Genomic DNA, 14,630 nt, shown 5'->3' with positions numbered 1-14,630 from the left:
GCGTTGTGTTTCAGTGTTCCTCACTGGTATTGAAGCTGAATTTGGGTACTGGCCCTGCATCCAAAATTGCATACTATCATACCATGTAGTTCAAAACAAAAGTTGGCATCAAATAGGACTAAGAAGTACCAAGATGACACTGCATCTGGTATTGTAGTAGTGGAGTACGTAGTCCATCATTTCGGACGCATGAAACTTTGACCTCTGACCAAAGATTGTAACCCACTTTTACAGAGGACTCGTGCCCTGAAGGTTCAATCGACCTGAAATGTAAAGAGCGCGTGACTGACAGCGATGAGGACGAACCAGACGGACAGGTACAATGAAGGTTTTGTTTTTATGTATGTTTGTCCTTGTGTTAAGGGTTTTTTTATTTTTTATTATGCTGTTACGCCATTTCTTATCACCCTCACCCATTGAACACTTCAGTACAGTATTAAGTTTCCCCGAATTACCTCTGGGAACTTAGTGTTTTCTCCTGAGTTAAGTTTTAAAACTTAATGAAAATTTCTAGCTGAAGTGATGACTTCATCACTTTCATCTCCTTGTGTGTGTGTGTGTGTCTCTCTTTTTTCCCTCCTTCCAGCATGGCTTCCAGCCAGTGTCTCGCTCCTCTCCCAGCATCCCTCACTCCAACTCCTCCTCCACACAAGGGAATGGCGGAGGAGGGGGCGCCGGCACCAGGGGTGGGTCGGAGAGAAAGAGGACGAGAGGGATAGAAGGAGGACAGGAAGGGATGGACGAGGGTGGATCCAACAGAGACCCAGCTGAAGGAGGAGGAGGAGGAGGAGGAGGAGGAGCAGGAGCAGGAGGTGAGGCAGGAGACGGAGGAAGAAGTGGGCAGGTTCTCTCTCTCTCCATCCCGGGCTCAGTGTTGAACGCCCACGCCCCCCTGGCTCTGTCCCAGCACGGCCTCACTCAGGTCCTCGGGCCTGTCCGCATGGCCCCCACCATGGTGACCAACGTGGTACGCCCCGTCGCCAGCATGCCTGTCCCCATCGCCAGCAAGCCGCCGGAGGGAGTCCTCCCCCCGGACAACAAGACCACTCTTCTGATGGGAGGAGCCGCAGGGGGTGGGTACCCGTCCTCACGCACCTCCCCCAATCCTCCCAGTGCCAGCGGCGGACTGGTCACTAGCGTAGTTCTGGGCGGGGCCTTTTCGGCCGGCCAGCCACTGCAGCTCCTGGCCCCCCGCCCCCTGCCGCCCCTCCCGCTGCTCCAGCCCCATCTCCTCCCCACCGTTGCTTCTGTCGTGTCCCCTGCTGGCCCCAAGCCGCTAGCGCAAGTCCAGTACATCCTGCCCAGCGACGCCCCCTCCTCCCCCCAGCTCACCCAGCAGACCACCGGTGTCCTCACCCTGTCTTCTGCCCTGTCCTCGGCCCCGCCCACCAACGCCTACGTGGCCAATGGCGCACACTCGGGGGCGGGAGCGGGGATCAGATTTGCGTTGGTCAACCCCGGAACCAGAGGTGAGACGGGCGTAAGGGGTCGGCTGAAGAGAAAGTCAATCAATGTAGGTTTTCAATCGTGTTAAATGCCAAAATGTTTCGTCCCCCGAAGTTCTCAGTTAAATAGCAACATAAACTTTGTTTCATAATTCTTCCCAGAGATAGTGGAAACAGGTGGCTGACAGGGTTGTGATTGGCCGACTGCGGGGAGAGCTAGCATGATTGACAGGAGGCTGTTGACGTGTTAGCGAGCGCTCTCCAGACCCCCGCCGCCCACCCGGCCCTTAATCACTTTCTATTCATAGCGGAGTCATAATCAACCTTCTGTCACCTCCAAGCGGTTCAGCCATTCAGATGAAACTTCCTCTCTATCGTTTTCGGCCCCCATCCTCACTTCCACGTTGTATTTGACTCTTTCTTTTGGGAAACTTCATTTATTGATTAACCCATCCTCCCCCCTTTTTTCTTTCTGTCTTTTCTTCTCCCATTCACACTCTTCAGTCCAAGCCCAGTCACCGGTCTTACAGAACAAGATGTTAGTTCCCATGGCAACAGTCAGAACAGGGTCTACACCTCCTCATCCCTCCATCTCCCTGGTGACTCCGCCCCTTCCTATGCAGAACGGCACAGCAGGAAACAAGGTAGCTATATAAGCAGCAGCAAGTGTTTAACACCTCAAATCACTGGGTTCTGGTTACGTGCAGCAGGCATACCACAAAAAGTAACAAATATACTAGAAAGCACACTTAGGTTACCATTTGCAAGTACACTAGAAAGCAAGTTTGGGTTACCAGTTGCAAGTATACTACAGCAAGTAGCAAGTACTACAACGCTTGTTAGAGTTGCTTGTAGAAAGTATAATACAAAGCAAGTTTAGATTGCCAGTATCAAGTACACTACAAAGAAAGTTTGGGTTGCCAGTAGCAGACAAAACGTTCTGCACAGTTATACTTGATCCACGAGTGGAAAGGGACTGTATTCACTGGTTTCATGAGTACGTTAGAGCAGCAGTTTGTGTTTGTATCAGTGGCTACACCTTGCTTAACCCTTCGCAGCCCAATTCTCTGTGACCGTTTCACCAACATGGACATGCTAACCCCTGTGCAGATCATCCAAATTGCCCCCATGCCAGTGGTCCACCCTGCCGCCACAGCAGTGCACTCTGGGAGCCCTTTCCCAGTTTCCATGGCAGCAGTGATGGCTCCGGGCACCGCACCACCACAGACTGTACTGCTGACCTCTCCGCCCACCAGGTAGCTGTTACAGAGCGCCCCACCCCGACGCACAGGAACAAACACAACACAATGTACACGCCTTATTCACCAGCTGGTCAGAGATACAAGATATTCAGTTTAACTCAAGACCAACAGAGCTCCTCGTCTCTCCATTTTATGAACCATTCAGTCACTTTTTCGCCGTTTCTCGAAGCCAATGACAGTCAGCAAATCTCACGTTTAGAGCGACATGTTTGTGGAGCAAACAAGCTCAGATTCTGAGAAGAAGTGTAGAATCAGTTTAGGATCTCAGCGCGATGATGAGATTGTACTTAATTCTCCTGCTAAACACACTGAACTTAACTCTGTTATAAACTTTTATTTTTATTTTTAAATTTTTTTCCCCAGGATCACCTACGTTCAGTCCGGCCCAGGGGTAACCACGGCAACAGCCCAACAGGCCCCTCCACCTACGGGCCCCGCTTATTTGCCATCGCCTTTGGCAACCCTGGGCTTCGCCGCCATCGGTTCCTCGGTCGGACAAACGCTGGTGCAGCCGATCGTCGCCGCCACCGGTCAGGCACCGCTGCTTGCTCCGGCTCCGCCACTCAGCTGTCAATCACAGACGCCGACGCAGGGCGCCGCAACTGCCAGTCGCCAGGTGAGGGCTAGCGTAACGCGCTGCGGTTGTTGAACAGTGATACCGATAAGAGCCGAAGGGTCTGTCCAGGAATAGCTGCTAAATTGGCGACTCCACCGTCCAGTTAGTTGAGGCACTCCAACTTCGGTAAAGTTACCTTGAGTGCATCGAGAAACACCAGGTTATTTAATGTTCTAAGTTTCTATGGAACTGTTTTCTGAGTCTTTTTTCATCACAAAAAAACTAAAGTTTTGCAGCCTGGAGTGACAATATAGAGTTCATGATATGAGTTTACTAATGAAAATAGTGGAGTTGTTTGTGTAAAACTAGTCCATTTGAAGTTAAAATCCAACAGTTATTGTAAAAGTTATTTGTGCTTATGTTTAGTGAACTTATTTTAAGCTGATATAACTCCCATTCCACACTTAGAGGCAGCTAGTGTCCTTTTTCACACTGTGGCTGATGCACGCTCAAGGCTTCCTTTGACCTCCTTTACTTTTGTGGAACTCCAAAATTGACCTTGAGCAACTTGACAAGAATGCAGAAACACACAAGCACAGATATTGACGAATGGCCTGTCATTGTGATTTGTTTGAAATATATCATCGTCATTCTGTGCATTGCACCGTTATGTAATGGAGACGGAATTTTGAAATATTTGCCGCTGAATTTAATCCGAGAAACAAGATGTTTGGTCTGATATTGTGTTTTATTTCAATGTAATGAACCTTGGTTCGATTTTTTAACATAGGGTTTTGAGTAAAATATATCCACCTAGAATATTGTATGAAGCCAGGAAAACACAAACAAATGTCTGTTTTGCTGTATAGTTGTGCTATTTCTATGATAAAATAGCTCCCTCTTCAAACCGCAGAGTTCAGCTGTAAAACACCTGTGGTTTCTAAATGGACTGCATTCATAACGCTCTTGTTCTGCTGCTACAACCACTCAAAGAGCTTTACATTTAAACCGCTCATTCACACACTCGCACATTGACAGCAAAAGGCCAACCCACTTGTTGTGAGCAGTTTGTGGTTTAGTGTCGAGCTAAAGAACTCCTCAGCTATGGACGGCTTTGTGTGTGTATTATACCAGTGGTTCTCAATCTGTCGTCCGTGGACCTCTGGGTGGTCCTTCAAGAGGTTCTTGTAGGCCCCAGCAAAATGGTTAATGGTCAGAATTGACTATTGGTCGATAAGCGAGGACCTGTTATTTCACGGAAAGGGGGCGTGGCCATGGCAAACGCTAGTGTAGTGAATACTGACAGACTGCGAGAACGACACTGAGAACGTAGATGAGATGAGATGTATACAGTGTACATAGTGTATAAAGTATATAGAGTGTATAAATATAGTTTATATAGTATATATTGTGTATATAGTGTATAGTGTGTGTATATATATATATATATATATATATATATATATATATAGTATATATGGTGACACGGTGGCACAGTGCATTGCACTGCTGTCTCACAGCAAGAAGGTTCTGGGTTATTCCCGCCTGGGGCGCTGTTGGCACCGTGCTCCGGCTGGTTATCTCCCAATTAGGAGCCTTTCTGTGTGGAGTTTGCATGTTCTCCCCGTGCTCACATGGGGTTTCTCCACCTACTATCAGTAAGGACCCCCACCAAAAACATGCACAACATCATCGTCTGACCAGCGATATACGTAACCAGATCCCCGGGCATGTCATTGAATGCTACCCACTGCTCCTGGCTGCCCTTCCAGGAGGAAGGGATGCCAGGATGGGTTAAATGCAGAGGGCCCATTTCACCCGCCACCATCCAAAGCATGTGTGTGTTTGCATGAATGCATGTGTTGTTGTGGTGTGCTGTGTGACGATTAAAGATTCTTCTTCTTCTATATAGTGTATATAGACAAAGTCTTATCAAATGTGGCCCATGGCCTAATCCGTATGAAAGGTCCCCCTACATACTATATTTAACCCAGTGCACATGTTGCCCCGCCCCTTCTGTCGCTTCACATCAGGTGCTAACTGCCATCTATCCCACGACAACTGTTGCCCTGGCAACAAACGTGGTTTCCATGACAACCGTGCCACCCCCAGCAGCGGCGGTCGCCCAGGGGGGCGTGAACCCCTCGTCTCCGTTGGCGTCGGGCGTACAGGGGTCAGTGGTGCCGAGCGGGGCCGGGGAGATGGAGCTGCGCGCGAGGGTGAAGATGGAGGACCAGGACGACGCCCCGGCTCCCCAGGCTGTAGGACAGCACCACCTAGAGGCCGGTGCTAATTCTGTAGCGGCTAGCTCCTCAGCGGCTAACCCAAGAAGTAAGGCTGGTGCTTGGCTCGGTTATTGCAGTTGTTGTTACCATTTCGATTTTTTGTTTTTTTTTGCCTGAGATATGTGGACAGTGGAACAATAGTTTGGGTTTAGCTTGAAACCCATTGGCCCATGAGAGTCCGAAGAGATATGACGTTGTTTTTTTTGCCTGAGATATGTGGACAGTGGAACAATAGTTTGGGTTTAGCTTGAAACCCATTGGCCCATGAGAGTCCGAAGAGATATGACGTTGTTCCTCTGCTCTTACTTTATCTCTTAACGATGCTACGATTTTCTGCCTTTTTTAAAACATGTAATTTACAACAGTTGTGCATCCTTTAATGTCATCACATTTCGAGTGCGTTTGTCTCGTCCTTGACCAGTTAAAGAGGAGGGCGAGTATCACCACATCAAAGAGGAAAACTTGAATGACGGCCATGGTGTAGAAAAACAGGTGGAGGAAGAGAGGGAGAGACCTGTTAAGAAGGAGAGCAAAGAAATTAAGAGAGAGGACCACATCTCAGGGCACAGAGAGGTATGTTTATCTACCCATCCATCCATCTATCTATCCTTCCATCCTAAACTTTAAATGTAAACTGGCTCACACCAGCTCTGTTTCTCTCTAGGCTGGAGCCTCCCCCACTCCCTTGGGCTTGGATCCTCCTCCTCTCCTCCATCTCCCTGCAGACAGAGACCCCACCCCGCCCTCCAAAAAGGCCAAGGTCCGTCCCCCACCGCTGAAGAAGACTCAGGACTCTGTTGACAAGTAAGTTACAAACTCTCGCCTAACCCTAGATAACCCTAGCCTAACCCTTGTCTAACCCTATATAACGGGAGCCTATCCCTAGTCTAACCCTGTATAACCCTTGCCTAACCCTGTATAACCCTAGCATAATACTGTTCTAACCCTGGTCTAACCCTATTTAACGCTAGCCTAACTCTGGTCTAACCCTAAACTAAATCTAGCTTAACCCTGGTCTCATCCTGGTCCAACTCTTGTCCAACCCTCATGGCCTAACCTTTGTCTAACCCTGGTCTGGCTTAACCTGCATGGTCTTACCCTGGTCGTGATCTAACCCGGGCGTAACCCTCATGGTTTAACCCACATGGTTTAACCCGCATGGTTTTAACCCTCATTGTCTATCCCTCATGGTTTAACCCTCATGGTTTTGTCCTCATGGTTTTAACCCTTATGGTTTAACCCTAGTTCTAAGTCTAGTCTAACCCTCGTCTTTCCTCTGTGCTGAAGGGTCCTGTCAGGAGCGTACTTTGACGAGCGTTTTGCCGAGCTGCCAGAGTTTAAACCGGAGGAAGTGCTGCCGTCCCCCACCCTAAAGAGCCTGGCCACGTCCCCCCGGGCCATCCTGGGAAGCTACCGCAAACGCAGGAGGAACTCCACCGGTGAGACGTAGAAGTCGTTTGATTTGGAGTTCTATGTAACATCACGGCGATTCTGTGAATTTAAATTTTGATTCTGAACATAAAACACTGCTGCGGTACACTTCTAAGTTAATTTTGTAAAAATTCTGTTTACATATCCAGATTCCAGACCCTTCATATTTTCTTTATATTTACTATGTTAGAAAATATGACCTCAAATCATCAGATTAAATCTGAAATGCAACAAGGAAAATTGTTAAAATGTACAAATGTTTCACTGATTCCTGGATTGATAGCACGTTATCTTCATTGAACCAAATTTGATTTCCCGACTTATCAATCACGTCAATACATTTTTCTTTCCTCATCTGTTTTCTTCTCCTCCAACATCCTCCTTTTTCATCGCCTCTATTTCTCCATCTCTTTTCCCATCTCGCCCCATGTCACTCTTAATCAAATCACCTCCAACACTCCTCCTTTTCACACCATTCTCCCTGTTCTCTACTTCTTTTTCACTCATCCTTCCCCCACTCCCTCCTCCTCCATCCTGTCTTTTTCTATCGTCCATTTCTTTTACTTCCGTTGCCTCTATTTACCGCTCTTCCTCTACTGCAAACTTCACATTCTTCTCCTACTTTTTACCACCACCATCTTACCCTGCCTTTTGTCTTGTCTGCCCCCTGGCTCTCCCCCTTTTCCTCCTTTCCATTCTCTACCTCCCTCCCTCTCCTCCAGAGCTGGAGTCAGCTGTGGAGGACCCCAGCTCTCCCCGGAGGAAGACACGCTGTCTGTCCAACTGCAGCTCGGAGCCCAACACCCCCAAAAGTGCCGCCAAGTGTGAGGGAGACATCTTCACTTTCGACCGGCCAGGTACAACCCCACTCGAGCGGTGTGGTGGTCCCTTGTCCCTAGTCCCTTTAACGGTGACTTTAAAGGGATATTCCAGTTTAAAACAACAAAGAGCTCCTTATTTAGGTTTTTATTTTTACTCATCATGAAAAAAAATCATGTGCTGGGAGGTGGATTTCCCTGATTCTACTGGAGCTAGGCTAATTGATCCCCTCTGCAGCCTGGCATTGAGCTAACACAGTTAGCATGCATCCTGTTGCTGTCTCTGTACTGCACACAGGGAAGAAATTACAATCGACCATCTCACCTCAATCAGGGTAAGATGGACAAATGCAACTTTCCTCCCCAAAAATGGGGTATGTCTTAAATTGATGGTGGCTGTAAAGACCCTACAGAGTATTACTAGCAAATCAGAACTAGCAGTATACTGTTTTCCAGACAGTGTAAAGGCCTTGCCATGGTTCAGCGCTAACTACGACAGTATTCCCTCTGCGGTGTCTACGTTGGTGGTGAGCTATTCATAGCTCTGCCACACTGACTACAGACGCCGCCAGAAGCCTGCTGGCAGCGCCGCCCTCTTTTACTATTATTGCACATCTTGTTGTTTTACCCAAATTTTTGCCGCGCTTCTCATCCCAGTTTACAAGCCGCACACACACAAAATATTTATAAAAGAAATAAAACAGACTGGCTCAATCTTGACGGATGCTCTATAATTCACATTCTGTAAGGTCCAACTCAAATGTTTCACGATATTTCCCACCATTCTCAATCTTTGTATTTTTGATAGTCATGTTTGTGTTATTAAAAATTTTTTTTTTACTTAGCAAGTCAAATGTGGAGGAAATGATGTGACGGAAATACGTACGGAGCCTAACACAAGTGGCCAACCACAGTGAATTCCTAGCGAATGTTTTTTTATTTTGGTGACCTAACGATGATAAAAAAACAACATATAAAAAAAACAAGAACCAAGGAACAACTTATGTAGGCCAGGCCAGGACCACTTAACTGGCCAAAACGCATCAAACTGTAGGTTCCTATTGTTGTTTTAAAGTTTGAGGTGGCTTGACGTTGTCCTCTCAGGTACGGAGTCGGAGGATGTTTTGGGGGATCTGGACCGGGTCCCGTACTCGTCTCTGCGCAGAACCCTGGACCAGCGCCGAGCCCTCGTCATGCAGCTCTTTCAGGAGCACAGCTTCTTCCCCTCCGGTAATTAACCTGCGTGTTTTTTCATTCTGCACATTACGGGAGGAATTCTGTATAACTATTCACAAATACTTGTATAATGCAACAAATTCAAAATTAAATGGAAAAATAAGATGAATAAACAATGCAAAACAAAAAAACAGAATCACAAATATAGCTACATTTATACAGCAGGCCACAGCTTTGTATTTAAATTGTTGAATGCAAAAAACACACTATGCAAGTTACACACTGTTTACTTGTGGTGTGGGGGGTGGTGTGGTTAGAGCAGCCACACCTGTCTTGGGTCAAGGTAAATGGGCCCGGGATCAGTGTGGCTGTACGCCTGTTGCTCGTTGATTACTCTGACCAGCAACAGGCGTACAGCCACACTGAACTGTGGGTTTGGGGACCCACACACACAGGAGAGGAGCCCTTGTCATGACATGTCGTCCATCTACTCCGGGCTTGCTCCACCTTGCCCACTCTACAATAAAACTGGTGTGTTTTCAACCCCATTCCCTGTGTCTCTGTGCGTGGGTGTGTGGGAGGCGGAACTGCCACAGTGGCGTATACCTCCGTTTTAATATAAGCCTTGTAATGCCACTGGGGTGGTGAGGAGGGATCATTTCAACGCCTAATCCAGGAAAAGAAAAACATGAATCCGTCGTTCTCTTTTGTCCGGTACATTGTCCATTTCCCCAAAATCTATCCTCTGTCACGACTCCTTTTACTTCTTTTTCCATCACTTTTAGGTTCACGTTGGCTTTCGTGTTGACGGTTGAAAACTGTTGCTTCCCCGACACACACACACTCACAGGTCCCTCATTACTCCACAACTAAATAATTACTCGGCCAGTGGGGAGCGGCTATAGGTAATAAATAATGATTAATTACGGTATATAGAAACAATTATAAATATGCAAAACAATTAGTAATATACAGAAATAAATAACATTGCAAATAATAGTATTAACTATATTATTAAAATACAATAAATGGCTCCTACAGAGAGATATGGGGTTTTTTTTGGATTAATTCATTTAAATACACATTTTCATCTGGTTTATTTATGTATAATATATAGTGTTTTGCATTTAAAATCCTAATAGTTTTGTAGATTGTAGTATTCATTCTTTATACTTTTTCTCCATTCATATCTTGAATTTATTATAGATATATCATATATATTAAAAATGTGACACAGGATTCCTCACTCAAGGTCATGGTTTCAATCAGACCCAACTTCCACTTTCTCCCGGATGTTCAAACTTCTTCTCCCCCACGCAGCCCAGGCCACGGCTGCCTTCCAGGCTCGCTACTCGGACACCTTCCCCAGCAAGGTGTGTCTGCAGCTGAAGATCCGCGAGGTCCGCCAGAAGATCATGCAGACGGCCACGCCCGGGTCCCTGGGGCCACCCGGAGGCCCCGGGGCCGGCGACGCCCACCCTGGAGCCCCTGACCAGCAGGGGGCGGAGCCGGAGAGGGACAAGGGAGGGAGCCCTGAGGACCCGAGAAGCGAGTGATGGGGAAAAAGAGAGAAGAGAGAGAGAGGGGGCGGTTCCTCCACCAGACCTGGGCAGAAAAACACTTGGAATCCGTCTCAAATGATCTGAACCACTCAGTGTGCACGGAAAAAAAAGGCCTCAAAAGTGGATGTATGGCTTTCCAGACCGGGGAGAGTTTTTTTTTGGGGGGGGGGGGGGGGGGTTCTTTTTTTTGTGGATATTTCTCTCCGAATGTCTTCAGCATTTGCTTTGCCCAGGTCTGCCTCCAGCACATTGTAAAGTAGCTCGTAGTTCGAAACACTGACTCTGTGGTACACTCTCTCTTTCCTCTCACACACACAAAAAATTCCTGGTGCATTAGAATACCCAGCATGCACATGGTTTCATTCTAAACACACACACACACACACACACACACACACACACACACACACACACCCTTACCAAATCAAGACTGTTACTCTCTGCGCCGCCGCCAAGAACCATAACACACGAAAAGCACTTTGTCACTTGTTGTGCAGATGCAGTTTGCTGTTGCCAGCCCTCAGATGCCATTGACTTGACCCACCCCCCCCGCCACTCAGCACGGCGGGCAGGACCCAAATACCCCCCCAATACAACCCCGAAAACCTCTGATATTCCACGGCCCCTGGATGCTGCAAGACAGACAGCCCACACACACACACACACTCAAACACGCGCACATATTCAAACCGAAACACACACACATTGAATCAACCCTGATCTGACCAAGCCATCGGCCTGCACAGTTCCTAGTGATTGTAGTGACGTTGGACTCGACGCATGAATCTTATGTTTCTGAAACAACGTTTGAGTCTGAGTTTTGGAGTTGACCAATCACCGCACCTTCAGTCTGCTTGTTTTCAACGGACGGAGTCGATGTTTGTACGTACATCTGTCCCTCCCTCCCTCCCTCCTTCCCTAAAATCTCACGAAAGAGAGATTCTGTAAAGACTATAACAGTGGTGGTGTTTCTGAAACAGAGGACAAGCAGAGGGGAAATGCTTGAAGAAATTGGACGATTTCCGATGGAGGCGTTGACGACAGTGGACGAGGATGACAACAAACATGGATGACAGGCACTCACCAACACGGGGAGCAAAGGTCCATTTCCCACCAAACGTTGTGGATTTGATGATGTCGGCGCTTTTTCTCTTGTCGTTTCCGTGGAAATAACCAGTTTTACTGTGGCCTGTTTTTTTGGGGGGGGTTTGTTTCGTTTTGTCTTTTTCAAGCGTGGCGCAATCGTCATCTTCTCTGGCATAAAAAAAAAACAAAAAAAAAAAAACACACACACCCACACAAACAATGGAAAATACAAACAAACGGGGGCAAAGACCCCCACCCCCAAACCGTCTAATCATCCCCCAAAAAAACTCCTCTCCGCTCTTCCTTCTTACCCGTCACACTGAAGTTAGCGGGATGGGCCGTTTCCATTTTGTCGTTTTTGTAAAAAAAACAAAAAACAAATATGAAATCAGATGTTTGCACAATTTAGGGTGATGTTGGGGCGGCGGGGGTGGGGGGGGGGGTGGTCACCTCAAGTTAAAATCAGGAAAGTATTGTTTTTAGTATAAATAACTATCGTGTTACATGTGTTTTCACCCCCCCTTCAGATTATGTCCCTGTACCACCCCTACCCTCGAAAATGATGTTTAGAAAGTGCCCTTAAGCACTGGTCCCGGCTCAGGATGGTTCTGGTTTGGGTTCGTTCAGGGAAAAGCAGATCCTAGACCAGCCCTGGGGGGCGGTCTCTGGAGCCCTCCCTCTCTCCCCTCCTCTCCTTCTAGTCACTTTATCCTTTCCCCGTAAAAAATGGTGCAATAGGACGTTCTTTTTTTTTTTTTTTTTTCCCAAAATAGGTGGGTTATATATATTTTGTTGTTTTTGTTTTTTCGGGGAAAAGGCTTTGTGCCATAGATATTAAAAAAATAAATAAACCCAGTGCAGTCAGTCAGGATGGATTTGTTGTAATACTATCAATAACTATGGTAAAAAGAAAAACAAACAAAAAAAAAAAGCAGACATACACAGTTATTGCGATTGTTGAAGAGATAGAGAGCATAACTTACTAAAAGTCAAAGATGATTTTTTGAATAGCACTTTTTGGCTCTTTTCTTCCTCCGTGAAGAGTAGGGGTAGTTCTTATTGTGGGTATCTCTTTTAATTCTATGTAAACAGTTGGATGTGTGAAAATATAAATATATATTTCCATATATGTGCATATAGGTCTGTGTGTGGGCAAGTAAGTGTGTGTGTGCATGCGTGTGTGTGTGTGTGTTCCCAAAGCACATGTATGTAGTGTAACAACGTAAACAACCTCTCGTTCCTTCACCAAATGACATAATCAATATTCTATTTTTTCTTCCTCATTCTCTAGAGGCAATATTTTTATAGTCGGCGCGACTATTTTATTTGCCGTCTTGACTGTTATCAAACGTAGACGATTCAGGATATTATACATAGATTATAAAGTACACAGGTAACAGACGACTATCAATCTATCATCGCTTTGGGGTTTAAAAAAAGTTTGTAATATGTTCCTCTGTGACGCGTGTGCGCTCACACGTGCACACACACAAACACGGACACACAGACATACGCGCATACACACACGTGTGCGTGTACACTGTATGATTGTGCTTCAAGATAAAACTGTCCTTACTTTGGAGAAGGAATTTTAGAATGAGCAATGTGAGTGTTATCTCATAAACAGGCATGTTGAACATGTGCAATATTTCTAAATGACAAAAAAATCAAAATATTGAAAATATTAAAGATCTAACACAAGTTCTTTGGTCATTTTTTAAATTGTTTTATTATTTCTGAAAATGTATCTGAATATTTTGAAATGTCGGACCGTATTTAAAGAAGAAATTGTTTAAAATACGGACGGAAACCGTTTGCGGTCCATCTTTACAGTTCCTCGTCTTAGTTTAAATGATTGAAGCCGGCTTTTTACTGAATTTGAAAATGCAGCCAACGGTCGGACTGCCCCTTAATGACCGCTGGGTGAACTGTCTAAATGCGCCCTTTATCTAGTGTTTGAAACACCAAGAACTTGATTTACATTGTTTTTGATAATTTTATGTATATATAATTATTGTATTATATATATTATTTTCAAATGAAAAATAAATTCATAAAATAGAAGATTTATTCATGTTGAATAGGGCCTTCCGCTTTGTTGTTGTCGTTTGTTGGATTCAGTGTAAAGCCGGCTTTAGGAAGGTTGCACTCAGTAGCGAGATCATTCATGTGTTGACATTTAATCTTTAACATTTTGCAGATAGAATGTTCTGCTTTTCCAATTTTGTGACATTTCAGGATTGTTCACCACAAAGCATTGGGGGTGTTGGAAGTACATTTAAGGGATCGTCTTTAGGATAGAAATTGATCCATCATGATTGATTAATGATTAGAGAGAATGGTTTTTAAAAGTTGTCACTTAAATCCTCCATGAGCAAGATTTTGGCCTTTAAGCGTAACAGAAGACTGCAGCGTTTTAGAGTTAGACCTTTAACCCTGTCTCCTCCTCCTTTCAAGTTGTGATTCTTTGATGATATATTGTCATAGAGGAAGGCTTTCTGTTGAAAGGCCCCAAGTCAAAACACTACAACAGCGCCCACTAACGTTGGCCCCAGGAGGAGGAACGGGAAGGACGCTCACTTCCCACTTGGTGTTGGGTTTTTGCGTTGGACATGTTCTGTGATGCAGATTTTGAAGCAGTTTGATACGATGACAGGCAGGTGAGCAGGAGGTTTGTTATTATGTACCTGGAGCCATTAGACGTTTGGGACGCCGCAGGACCTGGTGAAGTTGGTGAGTATGAAACAGCTGCCCCTGGTGTGTGTGTCAGTATACTGTATGAATAGCAAAATAGTTTCTAGTTGCAATTCTCTGTTATATTCATTCACTATGTTTTCCTTTGTGTCCATAAAGGAACCAGAGGAAGGCGGGCATGGCAGTCAGCCAGATTCTCACCCGGGACTGGTGCTCCCCAACCAGATAAAAGGCCTCTCTCTCCTGAACTCAATTGTCGTGGCCTGGGAGCCGGGTTATGACAATGAATAGTTGGACATTATATATATATGTTTG

The 14,630-nt window shown here is 45.9% G+C and overlaps 1 protein-coding gene across 1 annotated transcript in view; it reads left to right on the top strand.

Moving 5' to 3' along the window:
• Window positions 1-10,654, top strand: part of cica (capicua transcriptional repressor a) — a 38,119-nt gene extending 27,465 nt beyond the window's left edge. Inside the window, exons 10-21 of the mRNA XM_080013707.1 lie at window positions 235-317; window positions 587-1,469; window positions 1,950-2,089; window positions 2,556-2,701; window positions 3,071-3,323; window positions 5,297-5,594; window positions 5,970-6,121; window positions 6,213-6,352; window positions 6,836-6,987; window positions 7,702-7,836; window positions 8,902-9,027; window positions 10,294-10,654. Coding sequence (XP_079869833.1) covers window positions 235-317; window positions 587-1,469; window positions 1,950-2,089; window positions 2,556-2,701; window positions 3,071-3,323; window positions 5,297-5,594; window positions 5,970-6,121; window positions 6,213-6,352; window positions 6,836-6,987; window positions 7,702-7,836; window positions 8,902-9,027; window positions 10,294-10,529 — 2,744 coding nt within the window. The 3' untranslated portion in view covers window positions 10,530-10,654. The remainder of the gene's footprint in view (window positions 1-234; window positions 318-586; window positions 1,470-1,949; window positions 2,090-2,555; window positions 2,702-3,070; window positions 3,324-5,296; window positions 5,595-5,969; window positions 6,122-6,212; window positions 6,353-6,835; window positions 6,988-7,701; window positions 7,837-8,901; window positions 9,028-10,293) is intronic.
• The last annotated feature ends 3,976 nt before the right edge of the window (window positions 10,655-14,630 follow it).

This window comes from Zeus faber (assembly GCF_960531495.2).
Source record: "Zeus faber genome assembly, chromosome: 1".
In the NCBI taxonomy this organism is placed as follows: Eukaryota; Metazoa; Chordata; class Actinopteri; order Zeiformes; family Zeidae; genus Zeus; species Zeus faber.
This window is presented reverse-complemented; position numbering and strand designations above follow the sequence as displayed.